This window comes from Pteropus medius, unplaced genomic scaffold, assembly GCF_902729225.1.
Source record: "Pteropus medius unplaced genomic scaffold, Ma_sr-lr_union100, whole genome shotgun sequence".
NCBI lineage: Eukaryota > Metazoa > Chordata > Mammalia > Chiroptera > Pteropodidae > Pteropus > Pteropus medius.
In genome coordinates, this window is record NW_024349519.1 from 26,242,238 (window position 1) to 26,257,415 (window position 15,178).

General features: G+C 42.6%; 1 protein-coding gene across 6 annotated transcripts in view; it reads left to right on the forward strand.

Moving 5' to 3' along the window:
* Positions 1-15,178, forward strand: part of STOX2 (storkhead box 2) — a 195,298-nt gene that overhangs the window by 93,554 nt on the left and 86,566 nt on the right. Inside the window, exon 1 of one of the 6 annotated variants that reach the window (XM_039882625.1) lies at positions 2,831-5,207. The exons of the other annotated variants lie outside the window; for them this stretch is intronic. Coding sequence (XP_039738559.1) covers positions 5,042-5,207 — 166 coding nt within the window. The 5' untranslated portion in view covers positions 2,831-5,041. Of the gene's footprint in view, positions 1-2,830; positions 5,208-15,178 lie in introns of those variants that run through there. 6 annotated transcript variants of the gene reach the window in all.

Sequence of the window (15,178 nt, forward strand, 5' to 3'; positions counted from 1 at the left end):
TCTGATTTTTATTTAACAAATAAATTTTTTAATTTTAATCACAAAGTCTGATGTATATATTCCATATATACATAAATACGTAGACACCTATTTCTCTTCTGCATATTTAGTTCTTTTACTATACCAAAGTCATACTTTGGTAGAAAAGTTGGGCCAGGGGCAACTTCGGTTGTAGTTTCAATGGAATGCCCCTGAATTTGGTGAGTCTAATGTGCTAATAGAAGTTGCCAGTATCATATCACTGGGTGTCCCTATATCCCAGAATAATACGTGTGTTTAGGAGGTCCTGGATTAAAATCCGTCTTCTCTAGGCTACAAGGGCAAGGCTCAGGCCTGGTACTTCTCACATTTAGATGCTTACAATTATTTTTCACTCATAGCAACCTTTTCTTTATTCATTTCAGTCATTCGGTTTCTCTGATCTATTACATCCTTCAGTCTATATAGTCAGTGTGGCCTTTTTAATGTCTGAAGGAGGGCCTTTCTGTGCACAGCAGAGATCATTTACAGATATTTAGGTCTTTAATTAATGTTAGAGATACCAATTCAAAATACCAATTCAAACAATCGAATTTTCCTTTACTAGAGATAAAAATTGAAAAATCAAAATTTCCTTGTCTTGAATTCAATTCATTCTATTTGTAAATTTGGTATTTTTAAAATAATAAAAACTGTAGCTCTCAGGGGGCCTTTGGAAAACATTTGATCAACTCAAGTTGAAGAATAAAGTCCCTTGTGTCAATAGTTAGATCCATTTTGAAACACAGTTAAATATATCCCTTTAAAAACTTAAATTGCATTTATCAATTTGGTATTAGATTTAATTTGTAAAAAGCACTAAGTATGTCTGACTGAGAAGGCCTCCAACCCAGTCTTCCAGAGTACTTAATCAGACCTTATTAGTCATCAAATGTATGCCAGGCATTGCTAGCCACTTGAGATATAACTATGAAAAAAGAGCAATGAATGGCAGTGCCAAAAACAGAAGATATTCCTTCCCTTCATGTTGTTTACATTCTTATAACTCAAGTTTATTCAACTCTCATAAATGTAATAAACCAAAGTTTTAAATGAGAATTTCAAAGTCAAAATTCTTTTCCGTTTCAACTTAAAATTACAAGTCTAAAATCAATTATACATTTGAATTAGAATCACAAAGCAAACGTGTCTAATTAGTGTCTCTAATCTATCTGATATGTAAATACCAATGTACAAATTATTCTTAAGCCTGATTTAAAAATACTAATACTATAAAATTGATTTGCTTTGTCATTTCTCTATTTTATTCTAAACTTCCCTAGTACTGAATACTGGGATTATACAAATGAGCTTACTTGATGGACAGTTTATAACCCAGATACATGATTGTCTCTAGTAGGTTGGGAGATTTGAAAGTAGGATTAGGGACCTAGGGGTTGCATGTTACCAGTGAATTTTCCCATAGGACAGATGGACACATAGAGTCTGATTTTAACAGTGGCTATAGTAACAGGAAGTCCACATAGCACATAGCACATAGAACATAGCACAGTTCTACATATAGAATTGGCCTCACAAAATGCTATTTGCTAGATTCAAGCCTTACCTTCATAATCTCTTTGGATATCATCTGATTTGGATGGAAATATTACTTAACTTTACTCTCTGATCCAGTTCAGCCACCCCAAGCCATTTATTGCCTGATTCTTCCGTGTCTGGCTTTTTGGCCTTGGTGCCAAGGGCATCTGTTAAGAGTGTGGACACTGGATGATATCAATCCCCTGCAAGGCCTTTGTTCAGATGGGCTGAGTAGAGGTGTAGCTCTCCTTCCAAAATATCTATCGCCCTCTCTCCCCCACCACATTCTTTCATATGAACAAAGTATTTTCTGTTTTAAGTCAAGTGCAATTCAAACTTACTCTCCAGAAAATTACTGGCTTACCCCCTCCCTTCAAACAGATTCCTTACTCTAAGCCCTTTTTATATAGACATTTCTAAACATTGCTTTAAAACCCTTCAGTGGTTCACACTGCATTTAGGATAAAATACAAAACCCTTAACATGGCCTGTGTATCCTTGCATGAGCTGGCTCTCGCCTTCCTCTATGACCTCATCACGTGCCTTTCTCTTATGCTCCAATTCCGCCATATTGGCCTTCTTTCACTTCTTCCAACAGAAGCCAAGATTCCTTCCTACCTCAGGGCCTTTGCGTGCACTGTGCCCGCTTTCCAAAATATAATTTTCCCCAGTCTTTGCTTGTATGACTCCTTGTCCTGTAGGTCTCAGATTAACTCATTTTTTCAGAGATATTATTCTTCTTTGTAGAACATAGCACAGTTTGCGCATTTATTTGCTTACTACTTAGACCATAAGCTGCATTGGGGCCATGTGATGTTCTGTTTGCCCAGCACCCATCCCAGTGCTGGCATATACTAGACAGTCAATAATTATGTGCTAAATGAATAAATATCACAGTTGCCACAGCAATCACCATTAGCCTTCAGTCATAACTACTGTAATCATTCACAGAACCGCTTTTGGCTCATGGGAGGTACTGACTGTTTTTCGAATTGAATCGAGATATCTAAATGTCAGTATCTTATATATTCATTAACACAATTTTTTTTATTACCTTTGTTTCTTTATTCATTTAGTCTTCTATAGCTACTAAAGCTGTAATCTTTCTGTTCTTAGTAGTCATTTACAGTGAGGAAGACATTTTGACGAAATGTGCCTTTTGGACGGACTTAACTTAGACTCACTGATTGTTTATTAGCTAATTGGTTTACAGTCAGTAATAAATTTTGATTAGTGTAAATATAAGTTCCATATAATACTTAGTGATTTTTATTTGTTTGTTTTTATACCTCAGGGTATCCCAAGAGATAGATTAGTTACACTAGCCTCAGGTTACAGAGGGCAGCCTTGATATATTGAATGGGAACCTCAAGTTCTGGATTCTGTGCTGCTGTGGCTTAAAACCTGCCCCCCTCTGCACGGTTTCCGAAAAACCTCCCGTCCCCCGCCTCCGCCCCAATGAATTCAGGCCTTGGAATAGTACCGAATTGTTCTGGAACTGAATCTTAACCATTTAGAACCCTCTGTTTTTTTGGTTGTTTTTGTTTTTCTTTTGCAGTATCAGCTTGATAAGATCATAGCCCCATACATTTCGAATCCTTGTCTCTGCACCATGGCACCTGAGAGTATGAAACAACGGTATAAAAAAAAATTTTTTTTTTTTTAACGTTGCATCGTCATACATGAAAAAAAGCACAAAAATGTAAAATAAAGTACAATGCCGAAAAAGAAAAGCCAGGTTTATTTTTGTTGTTTATAACACCAAAGCATTTTTGGAAACCTAAATGAGGAGATAAGCATTTTTGAAGAGCCGGTAGCAGTGCAGCATCTCTGGGGTTCGCAGCAATGTGGCGGTGCGCCTTTAACTCGTGTGACCTCCGGGTCCCAGGCCTGCGTCCCGGGCCCGCGCCTCCGCGGGGGCGGCGCAGCGCCCCCTCCTCCCCTCCCGCGTAGCGCGCATTGTTGTCCTTTAGCGATTGGTTGTTGGACCAGAAAGAGCTGTGCAGAGCCGCGCTGTGTACAGGAGCTGCGGACCTGAATGCAGGTTAGCCGGGCTGGTAGTGACTCTTACCACAGGGTTCAACGAGAGGAAGAGACAAGGCCACTTCCACTGCGTTTTCCAGGCTGCGTAGACCAGGTGCCCGGGTGTTTGCGGCTGTCGGAGGATCCCCCGGTGGTGCCGACTCTAGCCGACTTCGGGGTTGATGCAGGTGGGAGAGCAAGGCATCGAAGATCTCCCTGTTTCCACGGAGGAGTTTCTCTCCTTTTCATTGAGGGGGAGGGACCATCCTAAAAATATGTAAATATCCGAGCGCTAGCTCCAGGCCGGAGTCACGGGCCAAGGTCTCAGCGCCACCTCAGAGCGTTTCACAGGAAAATGAGAAGCCTGATGGGATCGGTGCTCTAACTTAAAGGCTGCTTGGTGATTAGCATGAGACTGAGAGGCTGCCCTGCTTCCTGCCCTTCATTCAGTAGCCATTCTGCTTGCTGGCGACAGAGCTGCGGTGCCACCGTGCGGGTGTTGATCGTCAGGCGCCGCATCCTTGGCAGCCATGGCTCCCACCGCCGCCTTGGCCAGTAAGTAGGAACATGCATGTGTAGGGGGCACATGCGTGTCGGGGCGCACACACACACGCGCGCGCACACACACACACGCGCGCAGGCACGCACACCACCCTGAGCCTCGGAAGGAGCGAGAGTGACGAGACGCTGCAGCCACGAGGACTCCTCCCGCTCTTCCTGGATTCGGCAGAGCCAGCCCGGGGCAGCTGCTGTCTGTAGAGCCTGCTCAGATCCCTGTGCACACGCGTCCCCCATTTGAACCTCTGTAATGAAGACTGCCTCCCAAGGACTGCAGGGGAGGCAGAACCCGCCTATGCCTGGGACTGCGGGCCGTGCGGCTGGTCGGTCCAGGGGGACACGACTTGGACACTGTCATCGCTGCGCCTCGCGCTGAGCCGCCTGGAGCGGAGGGTCTGCCGCCGCCCCTGCGGCTTCCCGGGCGCCCGATCCCGGGTCAGCCCTGCAGGCCTCGGCTCCCTCATTTGTTTGGGTCTTTTGTGCCGGGGCTCACAGTTGGCTAAGCACTCCTGCGCTGAATTGGGCCATTGTCTGCGCTCCCATTGCTTTCACGCTGCAAGTCTCGGCGCCCCCACCCCGCCCGCCCCTCCTCGCCTCCTCCTGGCCGGGGAGCCTCCTAACGTGCCTTTCCCCCCCAGGAATCTGGAAGCTATAAGCTGGGCGGATTGCAAATGAAGTGTAATGCATTGTGGGACGTGTGTAAAATCGGAGCCTTCGCCGTGGGGGTGTGTGGGGGCGTGGGGAGGGCCGGACCCGCCGCTGGCTGTGTAGACGCCGACGAGGAGGGGCTGGGAAAATGTGTGCAGAGTCAGCCCGGGTCGTGCCCGCCGTAGACGGATGAAGCCGCGCGCTGCGCCCCGGCGCTGAGGCCCCAGGATCGGGGCAGCAGGTCGCCCTCCTCACCATGAAGAAGACCCGGAGCACAACCTTGCGGCGAGCCTGGCCTAGCTCGGATTTCTCGGACCGGGCCTCGGACCGCATGAGGTCCCGCAGCGAGAAGGACTACCGCCTGCACAAGCGCTTCCCCGCGGCCTTCGCGCCCCAGGCTTCACGGGGCTATATGACATCAGGTTGGTAACCGCGTTGCTGCCTCGGAGCCGGGGCCGCGGGGCGTGCACGCTGCGCCGCTGCCGGGGTGCTGGCAAGGGAGGCCGGGCGCTGATGGATGCGATAAGTTATGGGAAAAGCAGGAAAAAATTAGCTCACATCCACCATTTTGTACCTCCGCAAGATCCACAGCAGGCCCTCTCAATATGGGGTTTGAGAGCTATTAGTTAGGTAAAATAAGGGAGGGGGACGTGCCGGGCATTTGGGCTGCAGGGAGATAAATGACTGCAAGCTCCGCGAAGCAGCTTCCTTGAGGGAGAGCCTGCGTCCAATGTTGCCTGCAGTACAGGGCTTGCTGGCGCCTGCATTGTGGCCAGTTATCCCAGTGGGCATTTAAACAGCCCCCTTTTCTGAAAAGGGAACAGGTTCTATGAACAGTTCTAGATGGTTTGAGTCAGGGAAGAGCTCCGCATGCATCTCCCCGACTTGTCCGATTTGTACGCAGAGAACTCTGCTGGAGCTCAGTGAATGCATCCTGTGGGGTAATGGTGTGTATGCGGATTGAACGCTCCCACGATTCGGTGTGGATTTAACATATGTTGCTCTGAATTAGGTTGTATGGAAAGAATGGAGGCTGTATCGTATATTTTGCATGTCAGACAGGAAGGACAAACAAAACGGTCAATGGAAACGAGGGCTTCATCTCAAAATGCAGTGAGATTCCAAGCATTTCCGAAGGAGCCAGTTCCCCTTGGAAATAGAACGGGATGGCTGTGGTGTGTAACTTGGGAACCCAGGGATAAAATCCTGGAGGAAATGCTGAAGGAGAAAAAGGCTGGCACGCTTTTCTTGGTTTCTCCTTCCTGATTGTTGACCACTTGTATGTAATCATGTGTAAGACATCAATTTTTGTTTGTTTGCATCCTGAAAGAATTTTCTTCTAAACACAGTATAATAGAAGAACTGAGATTATATGTGAGAACACATACTATACCAAATCATTCTAAGTCCTGTCTTAACTGGGAAGATTGCTTTAAGCTTGCAGTTGGTACTTACAGTCTAGCACTACTATCTTTCTCCTAAAACAGCAAGTTTTAAAAAACTGAAGCCGGTGTCTCATGCTTTAAAAATGTCTTGTGACCACATTTCCATGAATATAAAACCTAAATAAAATAACCATCTTTTTTTATTGCAAAATCTGGCGACATAAGGGTGTTGTACTATTTTGGCAATAAGGCTCCTTTGATTTTCTCTTTCATGAAAAGCCAAATTTGTAAAGGAAGTGACAACTACAGTTTATATTTCAGTAATTTAAGTCGATCACTGCTGTGGTTGCTATATTCTTCAGACTTGTACAGTAAATTTTGAAAGACACCTAAATCCAAATCTAACCTCAAAACACATAAACCCGTGTGTGCTCGGAGTGTTCATATAATCCCAGGTTTCGTATGCTTAAGGTTAGAATGTCTCAATTCCACACTGAATAGTTCCCCTCTTTTTTGCCCCTCTTCAGTACTGATACCAAGTGTGAAGCTATAGGAGGTCAGGTGGCCACAAAATCTTCAACAGACCTTCAAGACTGTAATGATTTCAGGCACATTCCCATGGAGCCTGTTTTTATCTGTCTTGGCATGGCTTCATTTTGATCACATTTTCATTCTCTGCTAAAGAATTTCTCTGCCATTGCCAGTTCTGGAAGGTATTTTTGAGGGCTTGAGGAAGCTTTTAATTTCATTTGATTCTCTTTTCTATTTCATTTCTTGACCTATGAATGGTAAGCTTGTCTTATGGTGATATTGAAGGATAAGCTGTTTCAGGCTGTTGGTTTTCCATGTAAGTTTAATGTTAGGTTACTACTGAGAAAACCAGAAGGGAGGAGGGTAAGAAGAGCTGTATTCTTCAGTATTTTGTGGAGTGCCCCCTGAGAGCGAAGTGGCTTGCTAGATTCTCATAGGGCTACAGGATTAGATATAATATGGCTTTGTCCAGGAAGAGAGGACTGTTATTTCTTTATTTTAAATGCCCGCCAATACATGTAATAAAGAGGTTGGTACTGAGGGAAGGAAATAGTAAATGTTCAGACACCTGGAATGAACACTGGGAGAGTTAGGTGGAATCTTTCTCATATGCATCTTTTGGGGGAGGCGTGGGGGTAGGTTATCAATTTCCTTTTCAAACATGGCTCCTTTCCAAATATGAGTGTTGATTAGAATAGGAAGTGCATTGAAACACTTTGAGATCATTTAATGTAGTTCTCTTCCTGTTAAATGTAAAGGATATCCACTTGTATCGAGTTAGTGACTCTGGATACAAGCAGAACCTTTGTTACATAAAATGAAATAGAAAATGAAGCAGCTTAGAAACACATGGAGCTTTTCATATTTCTTCTTTCTGTTTGTCTAGTCATTTGGCATAATAACTACTGGCATTATATACTTTATTTTAAGTAAAAAGAACTTTTTGTTGTTGGGTTCAAAGGACAAGATAAGCCTCTTCAGAGATGTACTAAACGGAATAACTTCAGCTGAGATTACTTTTAGAAATCACTCTCCCTCCAAAAAAAAATTATTTGTAAAAATTATGGGGAAAAACTTTTTTTAAAGGCTTTAGGAAAGGAGAGATCCTTGAAAATTTTATTAATAGCTGTCTTGTGGTCTGGCGTACCTATCACACAGTGAGTACTTCAAGTTTAACTCTGTTTATTAAGGCAGAATTGCAGGCATTCCATACTAGCTTTCTAATGAGACAGCACACTTTCCAACAGTCTTTGCTCCACTAATAAGTAATTACCAGTTTGAAATGTGATTTACAGCAATAGCTTTGACGTTTAGTCTGGGCTTTTTCATAGACCTTAAGGATAAGCTACCCTTAAGATCAAGGTTAGAATAGGCATATTTAAAACTTAAAGAGATCCTGCAAAAGACAGAGAATTCTGAAACTTTAAATCTTGAAGACCATGCCTTTTATGACTGTGTAAGCCCCCAATTGATGCTACCAAATCTAAAATAATCCTGAGAATTCACAGGCTTCCTGGCAACCAGCAAGTTCACAGGCCATGAGATGAGTTCATTGCTCATGATGAATATTAATTTCCTAATGGTAGTTTCTGGGCAGAAGCAGGGAGCAGGGGAACTTTGCCTTTTGTTCAGATCAAGATGAATAATAAAATGTGTGTGCATTATCTGAGGAAAGAAAAGAAGGGTTAGACCAAATGGGTGTGGGATCATCCCTATTTTCTAAAGCTAGACATTATAATATTAAATAACTAGAGATAAAAGTAAAACATCCCATAAAGAGGGAAATATCTGTATAATCTTTAGTGCTTTCTACATGAAAACATGTTCATGAACCTTCATGAAATGACTTGCGAGGCCCCCAATTTTTGTCGATGAAGCTATCAGAGCCTTTTCAGTTAGAACTGTATGAACTATGACCTCTTTGTACAAATGATGCTACTAACTTTTAATTTTCTTCACTTGCCTCTTCCCCTGCCCTGAGGATGGGTGCTCCTTTATATTTCACATGTAGTGCCACCAAATTTGGGCATTCTATTGATCAAGATTGGAAAGTAATTTTTCCACTATGAAGGTTCCACAGAGCATGTTTATGAAAGGTGTTGCTTATGAATGAGACACCCCCAAAGTCATGGTACCTTTAGTGTGATATTTGTCACTTTAATGAACAGAGAAGCAAACATTTTTAATAATATGGCTTTAAAGGATTTGAAAAAAAAAGATAAAACAAAAGCCCCCAATTTGACATCTTGAGAAAATTTAAATCAGTTTTGTCTGCCGATCTAACTAATATAATCAGTAGGGAGAACTGGCCAGCACACCTACCTTGATTAGTTTACTAGTTTTTGTTTTATAGAAGCTAATTCTGGGACACAGTTGGACGTGTCCCAGTTCGTTATGTTCCGTTGTTTTAAGAGCCGTCGAGAGTTTTCTGGGAGCAGAGAATGGACACTCAAGGTTCTAATCTGGGCCTGCCACAAGCCAGCTATGTCCCTGGCGAGTAACATGACCTCCGTCCCATCTGTAATAGGTCCTCCTAGTCCACATTTCCATTACAGAACTGGGGTCCGCAGTGGCTCTGTAATGAGCGAGCGCAGGATATCCGAGCACTTATACAGAAATCGTTAGAAATGACCTTTGCCCTTTCTCCTTATTGGAGTCATGTGCTCATTTTGCAAGCGAATCCTATTTTCTGTCATCCCCAAACGTTACATTAAATGTCTGCATCTTAGGGCTTGTCCTGGTGACCAGAGTGATGGGGATGGGGAGACGACAGATGAATACCTGGCTAGTTATGATCATTGCAAGTTTTAATAAACGGCGTCCCGTGGCCTTCTTCTCCCTCTTTGCAGAGATCCATTTTCAGCCTAGCTGCTCCAACTGTGTTTTAATTTGAAACTACCTGTGTTGATTCCTTTCACCAGGCAAGTGGAGGTGAGGAATATTACACTTGGTGGTGAATGACTTTATTCTTTATTTCCCAGGAGAAGGTGAATGTGCTTACCAAAGGTCACCTCTCTTGGTATTTCAATATCTTTTACACTCTTGTGAACGTTTTTATTTGAAAAAAGGAATATGAGTATATTGTCTAAAACTCTTAGCATTTTTACACCTCCAGAGCAATTCTGACTTAAATTCCTTGTACTCCAGAGAATCAGGACAGTTCAGACAGTGGTATATTCTTTGGTACAAGATTGCTTATGCTGAGTGCAGATACAACTGAGGAGCAAAACACAATTGGTTAGACCCTTGCTGGTGGGATAATATGTGGACGCTTGAATTTAGGACAGGCTTTTGTACACCAGTCACAGAAACTGTGCGATACCTAATCTATAAGGTGTACAGTAGAAGTTCTTGTAGTTCGTAAGAATATAGACTATGGTCAAATTGAAATTAACCTTAGCCACAATAACATAAGAAAGAGATGACATGGGTAATTTTTAAAGTAAGTAATAAACTTTTCCTTAAGTAGTTAATCCCTAGACTACTTTTATTTGACATCAGAATGCATAATCAGTTGGTCAGAAAATCTTATTGATTTCTACTTCCTAAATATTTCTAAAATCTGCCCCTGCCTCTTCGTCTCTGTTGTTTAAATCTTCTGTTCTGATAACCATATCTTCTAGTGTGACCTCTCTTCTCGTCCAGTTCACCCTCCATGTGTCCCCAGAGGTTTTCTTTGTTTTTGTTTTTTAATCTCTCCTAAAGCAAAGCTTGTCCTTTTACTTCCCTTCTCTATTGCCCATGGATGACGCCCTTAGACCAAGGCTTTCTATGGCATGATCTCCCGCTTTTCACCACCTGTTCTGTTCTGTCCCTACCACCCTGTGCCCTAGGCTCTGGGGACTCTTAACTTCCAGAACCAGCTCACACATCCCTTCTCTTTAAGTCTTCCTCTAGATCCTTTCTAGAGTGAATCACTCACATGATATTAGGTGGGTACTTGTGTTGTGGCACTATGGTCACATTGTGTGGCAACAGGAATTTACATGTGTGTCTCATGTAGTAGCTGACAAGTTCCTCAATGGCAGTTTGTGTTTTATTCACATTTCTATTTTGCCAGTAACTATAGAGTTTGGCATATATCAGGTACTCGGTAAATGTTTATTAGATGCGTGAATAAAATATAGCTTTTCTTAAAAAGTTAGATGAAGACCTGTTTTGAACTCCTAATATGAGTCATCCTTTAATAACTATGGAAGATGTGTGTGTGTATGTGTGTGTGTATCTTTAATGGAAAAAAAAAAACTACATATATATATATATATATATATGGTCTCAACAGTTGACCATTGGAAAGCAGTAAATAATAACATCAAATCGAGTCAAGTGAGGTGGTTGATGTGGTTGGTAGAAGTGAAGTAGGACTTCAGAGAAGAGAAGCATGTCAATTAGAAAGGCTGCCTGGAGGGAGGACTTGCTTGTGTCTTGAAGGACTCAGGAGGATTTGAAGAGACAGAGAAGGAGAAGGATTGGGGGAGGTTGTGGAAGCAGTACGAACCCGTGCATGAAGCTGGAAGTGAAACCGTCTGTGTGAAATTAGTCCTGCTGGAACTTTGAGATGTAACTAGAAATAATGCGTAGCTAGGCCAGGTAGGATCTTGAAATACAGGTGGAATTCAGAGTTTAGGAGATAGGCAATAGATTTGAGAGTTTGAGAGATAAATAATGAAAGGAGCATTTTTGGAAGAGGTGTCCAGTGGTGGTTTGCAGGGTAGATGGAAGATGCGAGTCTCAAGGCCAGGAGAGGTGGTGAGGGGGTGGTGTGGTGATCAGGCAGCAGGTGATGAGGGGCCCCCACAGAGCGGCGTTTCCCAGCACTGCTAGGTGTTAGCATACTTCCTCAAGGTTTTCTTAACCATGTCCATGTACCACCTGTACTGTTATGTGCTGTTATTTACTTCATATTTTTCTTTCACTTGACCTATTTTTATTTCAATGAATTAAAAAGATGAGTTTATCTGTTACATGACATTATGGGTTTCATTTGATAATTATATTTTCTAATCCTATTAAAATTAGCATTTTACTCTTTCAGTTTAAAAAAAAAAAATTCAACCAGGCACCACCTAAAATGACCTCATGCACCTGAATGGTACTCCTGCCACATAGTGGAAAATCTCTATCAGCCAAGGAAGGAGGGAGGAGAGTGAAGAGGGAAGGAGAATCTCGGAGAACAAAGGAATTGACTATTCCTTGCAACTGACTGGATTTAAGAGGTGAAAGAAAATAAAAGATGCATCAGAGATTTTTGCTAGAAGGATGCAATAAAATGACCAGGAAGCTGGAGGAAAAGGAGCCTGACGAGTTCCATTTTGACATACAGGTTGGTTGTCCAAGCAGAGGGATCCTCTAGGCACAAAAGTGAGCAGTGAAGCTTAGAGATATAGTTTAGAGGTCATCCACTTAGCAATCTTAGTTGGGAATATGAGAATAGCTTATTTTTTTATACTTTACGTTCCACTTCTTAGAGGGGAGCAGATGACTGACTTATTTTTATTTCCAGCAGATGGAGGGTCGGTTGGATTCCCTTAACTTTGAGTCCTACTTGGGTTTCTGAAAACCCAACAATCAAGGTTAAGATTGCTTGGAGATCATCTGCTCTCCTGTTTCTAAAAGTAAAGTGCTTTTTAATTCTTGGATTTGTTTTATTAGTGTTTGCATTTATTCAGAAGCTATTGTGTTATTGATAAAAAGGATATGTTTTTAATATCTGTAGTCAGGTTTGAAAAGAGTTAGAGCTATATAAGTAGCAGCACAAAAGACTAGACCAGCTATGTAAATAATGTATATTTAAAACATCTGTCATATACCTATTTAGTTGAAAAATTATGGCTTAGGTAACTCATACACACAGTTAAAATCTCCATTTATCTTTCTACTTAAATCCATGATAGACCCCCCCCAGGCCAAGTTTTCTCTTTTTGAAGATAAAAGAGAGCTGTTTGAAAGATGCCTGTTGGGCATGAGGGGGAGAAGGTGCTGTCCTTCTGATGGGCGTGGTTTCAGAGGGAGGCACCATCTACCTTTGCAATTAACACCCCCATTGCACCCCGACTGCAAATTCCTGTCTGGCGGATTCCCCTAAGAAAACTATTAGACCTTTATTGCTTTCGGCATATCCAGGGTTTGCTTTGAAATCACTTCATTGTTAGATGAAATGAAGGCCCGCATAGCGATTGAGGCACATTGGATAGCTGTCATTTTTTTGGCTGCCCATCATCTGAACCTCCTTCCTATGTCTAATTTCCCACTGACATGGGTTGACTATGTCCTCCAAAAAGATATGTTCAAGTCCTAACTTCTGGTACCTGTAAATATAACCTTTTTTTGGAGGTAGGTTCTTTGCAGATGAAATTAAGATGTGATTACTCTGGAATGGGGTGGCCCCTGAATCCAATATGACTGGTGTCTTTATAAGAAGAAGAGACACAGATGCAAGATGGAGGCAGAGATTTAGTGACAGGTCTATAAACTAAGGAAGACCAGGGGTTGCATGCAGCTACCAGAAGCTGGGAGAGAGGCAGGGAACAGATTCTCCAGAGGGAGACACTCCTGCTTCTGACTTCCAGCCTCCAGACTGAGAGAATAAATTTCTCTTGTTTTAAGCCACCTAGATGTGGTACTTTGATTCAGCAGCCCTGGGGAATGAATACACCCACCTTATGAACTCTGATGGGAGGCAGAAACCTCATTTTTTTATGTAGATGCCGAATTTGCCAGGGAATTGCTTTTTGGGCCACCTGACAGTATGGGCGTGTACGTGTGACCTAGGTCTTACCAGTTACACACTCCCTTCTAGATTTTGAGTCTGGAGCTTGTAGGGCACGGTAGTGGGGCTGTGAGCCATATTCCCTGAGGTGACGGTGATGTTGCAGGAAGGTGGCATTCCAGAGGCAGTGGGGGCAGCCGGTAGGTGGTGTCCCGTGTGGCAGTGTTGATGGTGCCAGCTGCGGTGTTCGTGCTTTTTGGTGGCTGCCGAGGAGTCCTCACTGAAGCGACTCTGCCTGCAGAATTCCAAGCCTGGGTCTCCAAGCCTCCCAGCAATCCTCTGAGTTACTTATACTTTTCAGTAAGTCCTTTTCCTGAGAGGCCATGTAGCATAGTGAATCAGAGCAGAGACTCAGGTCAGATGGCTTCATAATACAGCTTTTCCATCACTAGCTGGGTAAGCTTGGACCTATAACCTATTTTGTCAGGGCTCCAGTTTCCTTATCTGTGAAATGGGAATAATAATGATACATACTCTTTAGATTGTGGGTGAATTATATGCATTAATATATATAAAGCACTTAGAAAAAAGCTTGACACATAGGAAGCATTATATTTGTATCACTTGTCATTAGTATTATTAAAAGAGCCAGCATTAGTGTCTGTCACATATGACTAAGAATCCCAAAGGACATAAATAAAATCGTAACAGGTTCTCAGTGGTCATCCCTTCAGAGTGAATGAGGAGTAAATTGCACGTGAGCTGCACAGGAAATGCAGTTGCATTTTGCTTCACGACCATGTCTCTTCCACTTCGCAGCGAGCTTCCAGAGCCCTTTGTTCCTCCCTCTGCAGGATGCCCAGTTTCCCTCTCCTTTGTGTCCAGCCGCCTCCTGGTGTGGAAACTCAGCTGACTGGTTAGCTCTTGAGGAAGCCACTTTGGTCTGTCGGGGAGACTGAACGGCTCCTTCCCTGTGGTCCCACAGCACCCTTTGTCCATCTCTGAGATAGTTTACACGTGGGTCTTCATTATCTTGTCCGGTCCTGCCTCTAGACTGGAAGCTCTTTGAGAACATGGCTCAGGTCCCACTTGGTTTTGTTCTAGCAAGTGCCACTTGTGTACTAGGGATGTAGTGCCTTAAACGTGTAACTGTGGGGACCTGTTGTCTTGCTGACATTCCCGATAGTATCCGTGAAATATCGGTTGGACTTCTGTGTTTCATTTCTTTCTTTAACCATATTCAGAGTTGGTGCCCTGGGGGTTGATGATAAGAGGCCTCCAGGATAATTGTGGCTGATCAGTAATCTTGATCCATGCACACTGGGCCAAAGAAGTGAACTGGAGCAGTTTAGATATACACAGACTTGTACATATATAAGCTTCTGTCTTAGTATTTAAAAAATTCCAGCATGGATCTTTGGTGAAATTATAAAACAATAGATAGCGTTTTGGGATCCACCAAAATTCTAAGATTAATCACTTCAGATTAGTTGTTAGAGCTTATAATTATAGTGGGGCTTCCTGTTAACCTACTGAAATCATTTCAATTTTCATTTTGATTGGTTTTAAAATAATGGAAAGGAGTATTTAGACATTTTCCCCCATACTTGCTAATTGGTTATTTATAATGAAGATGTTGGACAGCTGTTCATAAACTTTAAAAAATGCTTTTAAAATTTCTGTTTAGTCACAGAGTGAACATTTCTGAAAGAGTCGAACAGTGAGAATGGTCATGGAATCCGATGGGTTTTTCTACATTTGTAATGGT